At 27.6% G+C, this 7,256-nt stretch overlaps 1 protein-coding gene across 7 annotated transcripts in view; it reads left to right on the forward strand.

Annotated features, from left to right (window-relative positions):
• LOC105116606 (G-type lectin S-receptor-like serine/threonine-protein kinase CES101) overlaps positions 1 to 7,256 on the forward strand; it is a 19,075-nt gene that overhangs the window by 3,517 nt on the left and 8,302 nt on the right. Inside the window, exons 2-5 of one of the 7 annotated variants that reach the window (XM_011014036.1) lie at positions 5,923 to 6,474; positions 6,557 to 6,658; positions 6,800 to 6,978; positions 7,074 to 7,250. The exons of 1 other annotated variant lie outside the window; for it this stretch is intronic. In XM_011014036.1, the coding sequence (XP_011012338.1) occupies positions 5,923 to 6,474; positions 6,557 to 6,658; positions 6,800 to 6,978; positions 7,074 to 7,250 (1,010 nt within the window). Of the gene's footprint in view, positions 1 to 5,306; positions 6,475 to 6,556; positions 6,659 to 6,799; positions 6,979 to 7,073; positions 7,251 to 7,256 lie in introns of all 7 variants that reach the window. 5 more of the 7 variants (XM_011014035.1, XM_011014033.1, XM_011014032.1 and 2 more) reach the window with 5 other exon arrangements.

The following is a 7,256-nucleotide window of genomic DNA, read 5'->3' on the forward strand; positions in this document are numbered from 1 at the left end:
TTTTTCCCACATGATTCATTGGTCAATACCAAATTGATGGAGATAAATTGATTTTAACACATTTAATTACATCTATTGCCAGGAAAAAAATTTAACATTATAAAATTACTTGTTATACTTGTTATTTTTAAAAGCTAAAAATATCAAATTGGCATAGAGAACTTCTTCATCTTTTCCTTTTTTAAGCACAATTAAATGATAAAATAACTTTTAGAATAAAAAAAATATTAAACTAGCATGTAAGGGGTTTTTTTCATTTTCAACTTAGTTTTTGGCTATAATCAAATTGAAAAAGGAATAATTTAGTATTTTAATAAATATAAATATTATTTAAAAATAATAATTGGCGCGTGCGGGTAGGAAATATCCACACCATTTGAGGAGCACATTAGGCATCTTCTAGTGGTTGAATGGTGGCTTCCTAGGCGGCGTTTGAATCATCTCGGATGCTTCTCTATTCCTGAGTGGTGCATGTGAAAATTGAACTTTTAGTTTGACATCGACAACCTTTTTTTTTTCTTTTTTTTCTCCCTCTTGACTTTTATGTCTATCCCTTTAATTTTTCAATGCAATTATTCAATTTGGCTTTTCTTTGAATTTTATCCTCAATCTTTTTATTAATATTTATTTTATTTAAAATAATTTATAAAATTAATTGTTTTAATTTTATCCTCCTTTAATTTTTTTAATCTATAATAATATTTGGTCCCCAATTCTTTTTATAGTTATTTTTTGTTTTTTAATCATTTTCTTGATTTATCTTATGTTTCAATTGCATCCCTTATTTTTTTTATTTTATTTAATTTTCATACCAGTTTTAATCCTCATTCTTTTGATTATTATTTTTTTTTATTGTCCTAGTTTATTTTATTTTTCAATATTGTCCTTCATTGTTTGATTTTATTTAACTTCTATACCAAATTTGATTCTCATTCTTTTGATTATCATGTCTAATTTTTTTAATTTTGGATGATTAAGAAATTTATTTCGTGATTTTCTCATGTTTGCCTTGTATGAGGTGACCTAGTTTCACGACTCAAGTTTTAAGTTTCAACTATTAGCTTGATTTGACTTTATTTTTTTAATTTATCATTCAAGATTAGGTTATTGGGTCTTCAGTCTTGTGATTTTTGTTGTTTTTGTTTTATAGGATTATCTCGATCTCATATCCTAAGTCATATATTAATCTAGTTAACTCGGGTTTTCTTTTCTATTTTTTTAATTGATTTTTTTCACTTCTGTGTTTCATTATTTAGTTTGATTAAAATTTAAATTTTATTTTTTTATTCAATTTTTTTTGTATGGGGTTGTCTGGACCTCACAAATGGGCTGTAAATTAGACATGTTGATTTGAGTTAATTTTTTTATCCCTTTTTACAATGGATTTGTTTTGAATTCGTCCTTCTAGTCTTTTATTTGCTGATAATTGAGCTTTTTTTTTTCCCCCCTCTTTATGAGGCTATTTTATTCTCATTTAATTTATGCTTTGTTATTAAATAAGATTATTAAGTTCTTTTAAAAATATTTAGAGGGTATCATTCAATTTAGGATTCTTTTAATTATCATTGGCTTTTTTATCAATCATATTATGAAATTAATCAAGATTATTGAATACATTGAATTAATGACAGGGTCCCAAATTTATTTTGCTACTTTAAAAATACTATTATTTGCCAAGTAATGTTTTTATATTAAGAAAAAATTGACTTGTTGCATAGCATAATGCTGCCACCTATCTAATATTATCTAATTATTCACGTATTAAACATAAAAATGCTAGCTAAACACATACCATGAATGATACTTGGTAATCTAAAAAGATAAGATTCTTGACTTTACTTATCTTTACTTTTGAATCTTCTTAATAACTGAATTGCTTTATAAAAAAAAAACTTAATTGAAAATAATTTCTAACTTGGTCATTTCATTCATCTATTTTTGTCACCATCTACAATTTCATTTCTCATGCGAAATTTAAAATTCTTAAGATATGCAGTTGTATTTTTTTCTTAGAAATTAACCATAAATTTATTTAGGGTAATTTTTGTATACCTAAACTAAGCTCTTTCAAAATCTAGTTTATAATAAATTAATACTTTAAAATGTATGGAGAAATTACTGTAATTTTTATTATATGGTTTTTTGTTTTTTATATATTTTTATTTTTAAAAATTATTTTTATCAATTTTATTTTTTTAATATTGAACTGGTTAAGAATTTAAATATATAGTTTTTTCTTTGAAACATTGTTGATTACTATAGTGTTTTTCCATATGGTTTTTGTTTTGCTAAAGTGTTTTTCCACGTGTTTTTTTTAAATTATCTTTGTCAAAAAACAATTTAATATTTAGCAAGTTAAGAATTTAGTTTTATATTTTTTGTCTTTAAAACATTATAGATTGTATTAGTGTTTCCCCACATAGTTTTTATGTTTTTTCTTATAATTGTTTTTTAAATTATCTTCGTCGAATTTATTTTTTTAATATTGAGGTGGTTAAGAATTATAATTGTAGTTTTCCTCACAAAACATTATGGATTGCTATAATATTTTTTTACATGGGATTGTTTTCTTTTTTTATATGATTTTTTTTCAAAATAGTCTTTATTGCTTTTATTTTTTTAGTATTAAGTTGATTGAAAATTTAGTTTTGTACTTAAAAAACATACTATGAATTACTATAGTTATTCTCCACATGAATTTTTTTATGATTTTTTTAAAATTATCTTTGTTAATTTATTTTTTTTAATATTGAGCTGGTTAAGAATTACAACTGTATTTCCTCACACACACGCCACAAGCCTGCGGCACCATAAATCCACCACAATGCACAAACACGGTAAAAATATTTTTTTCCATAACATCTAGCTAAAGTTGTATAGCTTGTTTGTTTGTGTTTAAAAAATATTTTAAAAAATTAATTTTTTATTTTAAATTAATTTATTTAGTTTTTTCATAGTATTTTGATATTATTAAATTTCTAATGGTTTATATTTAGTTAATATATTATTTTTTAATAATATTATTAAATTTATTTAAGTCCATCGTTGGTTTTTTTTAAATATTTTTTAATCTTTTTTTATTATGAAAAAAAAACACATGGCATAATCTAGTCGGTTATTAAGATGCGAGGCGAGCATTTTTTTACTGGTACTGGATCATTGAGGAGCAATGACAGTTTCGAAAATGATGACTAGACTCTTAAACAGGTAAATAGTAAATTTAACAAAAACATCTTTCAAGCTTTAAGGACTCGTTTATTTGGTGAAAAATGTTTTTTTAAAAGTTAATTTTGAAATTTGTTTATATTTATTTGTTATTTAAAAAATTAATTAAAAAATCATTTTTTAGTAAAAAAAATTAGCTTTGTTTTTGAAAAAGTATTTTTCTTTTATTTCAGATGAAAAATACTTTTTAAAAATTATGAAAAATTTAAAAAATCATATTATTTATTGATTATAACAAATTTGATTCTTAAACTTTTAATTGTTATATATTTTGGTTTGATTTTTTTTTTAATTTCACGCCTTATAATTTTATTTAATTTGATTTTTATATTAACTTTGATCTTTATTTTTATAATTGTTATTTTTTTTAATTGAAATTTTTTTCTATTAAACTTAATCCTTATTATTTTGATTGTTACTTATGTTATTTGAAATAATTTATGAAATTATTATTATTATTATTATTTTAATTTCATCATCTTTTAATTTTTTTTATCTTTTAAATTTAATCTCTATTATTTTGATTGTTATTTACTTTATTTGAGATAATTTATTAAATTATATATTTTTTTCATTTTCATTATCATTTAACTTTTAAATTTGTAGATTTGTTTCTTAGTATTTTAATAAACTTGAAAAATAATATTAATAAGTTATTTTTCAGCTCATCTTTTATGATATAACTAAAAATTAAAGTGTTTTCCAACTTATTTTTCAAGAATTTTTCAGCTCATCTTTTATGATATAACTAAAAATTAAAGTGTTTTCCAACTTATTTTTTAAGATACTATCAAATATCGAAAAATAATTCACTTTTTAAAAATATATTTTCCAAGAAAACCACTTAAAAAAAACTATTTTCCATCAAATAAAAAAGATCTAAATTGAATAAACACCATCATGTCTAAACAAGATCGATGTGGTAAACACTCTTTAAGAGTGTATCACTTATTATGGTGTAAAATAGTTTTTTTTTTGAAAATTATTAAAATTATATATATATATATATTAGTTTTAATATAAACCCATCAAAACAATTTAAAAATCTAAAAAATTAATTTTAAATAAAAAATTAATTTTTTTATAAAATACAGATTCAATGACCAGTAATTGTACTCTATGTTATATGAATAAATTCCATTTATCAGCTCTGGCCAAAAAAAAAAATCTTAAAAAATTAATAATACCAGATATTTTATGCAGGTACAAGACTAAGCCTGGCAAAATCCTTGTCCATCAGTTCTGTCAACTTTGGAAAGCATAATGGCATTTTTGTCAGCGTTTATGCTTTTCAATACGTGGGAGAATTGCATCTCCAGTAACAGAATTTATCTTACTTATGTGGGGGATTTGATAAGTTTTGAAGGGAATTCATTGCGTTTTCCGAGTCCTTAACATATTCTTGGTGGGTCTTAGGATACCTTAAATATTCATGTTATGATCTTTTTGAGAGTTTGAGGTACGTTTTTAGTTTAAGGAGGTTTTGTTACTAGGGACAATAATATAATCCGAATTGGATGTATATCAACTTGAACATAGATAAATTTATTTATATAGTTATTTGAAAAGCTAAAGAATCAGAGAGCATGTTTATCTTAAAGTGTACAATCATGAAAGAAAAAGTCTAAAAAATAAAAAATAAAAATCAGTGTGGTAATTTCTTGAACAGTTGCGTGGAAAAGGATGTTTTTGCCACGTTGTTTAGAGTATGTTTTATTTACGATAACCTTAAGCTTATTGCGTTGTCTTTAATAAGCCCTTCTTCGATCACATTCAAAACACTGGACTCTGTTATATGGTAAAAGGTGGTTGGAGAGGATACGGATATATATATTCTAATTGTACTAACGCGTTCCCTTTGGTGACCATTTACAACAAAACCATTTCTTGTTTGCCGTCTTTTCTTTATTATTTTTTATTTTTCTTATGAAATTAGGAAAGAGAAAAGTCAATGTCAATGATTAACGAACCGGCAGGTCAAAATTGTTGGCTACATTTTTTATTTCATTTTAGGTAGATCATGACACATAGCTCATCATCTACTAAATGCTTCTTTCTTTTTTCTTCCTTGTTCATGAATGTTATCTTCCATGGCTAGAAGGATCTACCGCTTCCTTTTGTTTTGCTTCTGTGCCTCTCACGTTTTGGCAGCAGACACACTGTACCAAGGTGGTGATTCCCTCAATTCTTCCAGTACTCTAGTTTCCAAAAATGGGCTCTTCACTTTAGGATTCACAAGACTCGGCTCTGCCGAGTCGAATGCTAGCTACTTGGGAATATCGTACAACAATGACACAAGCCACCCTTTTTGGCTAGCCAACAGAGGCAAACCCATAGCAGACAATTCAGGGGTTCTTGCAATTGATGGATCAGGAAATATGAAACTCACCTACTCTGGAGGTGATCCTGTTGAGTTCTATTCAAGTCAATCTTCTGCAACCAATATAACAGCTATTTTAGAAGATTCAGGCAATTTTGTTCTCAAAGATGAAAATTCTGGCAGCCAACAGGTCTTATGGCAAAGCTTTGATTTTCCTACTGACACATTCTTGCCTGGAATGAAGTTAGGGATCAACCATAGAACTGGCCGAACCTGGTCCCTCATGTCGTGGTTGAGCGACTTAGTACCCACTCCCGCTGGTGCTTTCACTTTTGAATGGGATACTAATGGAAAGAAGTTGGTCATTAAGCGGCGAGATGTAATTTATTGGACTACCGGACCATTGAGGAGCAATACTAGTTTCGAAATTCCTTTTCTGGATGCAGCGGTTCTTGATTTCAGTTTTATTAATATTTCTAACGCAGACGAGGATTGCTTTATGTTCACAGTTTCTGCAAATCAATTTACTCCTCAGGGTCAAAGGAATTTTTCAATGTGGCAGTTGAGATTTGATGGGGGCATAGAAGATCTAAGTACTGGACGAGTATATGGACGCTCATCATGTAAAGGAAATAATAAAGATGGTGGTTGCGAAAGGTGGTCAGGACCGGCATGCAGGAGAAATCGGAACAGTTTTGAATTGAGACGAGGTTACTTTGTTAACACAGTTCCTAGTAAGGACGACTATAATTCTAGTCTTAGCATTAGTGATTGCATGGACATCTGCTGGAAAGATTGTGATTGTGTTGGTGTTACTACCAGAGGCAATAATGCCAACAATACTGGATGCACGTTTTTTTATGGAAGCTTTACACAAGACCTGAGTGGAAATGCAATTCAATACCACATTATTGTTCAAGACTCTTCAGGTTAACTGTTCTTTCGTTTTCTAGTTATCAATTTATAACCCAACAATGTAATTAATTTTAAATAAATTCCCATTGGATGTAGGGAAAAGGAATTGGATATGGATTATTTTAGCTTCTGTGGGATTTGTTTCATTGATGGGGCTCGCGGGACTCCTGTGGTATCTGAGAAGGAGAAGACTTAGAGGTAACATTTTCTAAATAACAAACAAATTTACTGATTTTAAGACTTGTTGAATTCCGGGATTCAACGAACTTACTTTATCATACCAATCTTAGCATTTTCTTAATAACAAACAAACTTACTTTATCATATCAATCTTAGCAGAGAAGTATCTCAATGAGTTGCTGACATTGGATTCAACGAACGATACGCTTGAACTCGAAAATGACGGAAACAAGGGCCATAATTTAAAGGTATATAGTGCAGCAACAATTATGGCTGCTACAAATTCCTTTTCTGCAGACAAAAAACTTGGACAAGGTGGCTTTGGACCAGTTTACAAGGTAGTTTGTTAAAAATTACTTCAAGAAAAGGATTGAAGAACTTATTAATTTCATATCTCAGACCAAGTATTGAATTGAGAGCTGTTTTACTTCAGGGGAAATTGCCGGTAGGGCGAGAGATAGCGGTCAAAAGACTGTCCAGAAGTTCAGGACAAGGGCTGGTGGAATTCAAAAACGAGCTTATACTCATAGCTAAATTGCAACACATGAATCTTGTCAGGCTCCTAGGCTGCTGCATTCAGGGGGAAGAGAAAATGTTAGTGTACGAATACATGCCT

The sequence above is a fragment of the Populus euphratica genome, unplaced genomic scaffold, assembly GCF_000495115.2.
Source record: "Populus euphratica unplaced genomic scaffold, PopEup_1.0 scaffold1004.1, whole genome shotgun sequence".
Lineage (NCBI taxonomy): Eukaryota > Viridiplantae > Streptophyta > Magnoliopsida > Malpighiales > Salicaceae > Populus > Populus euphratica.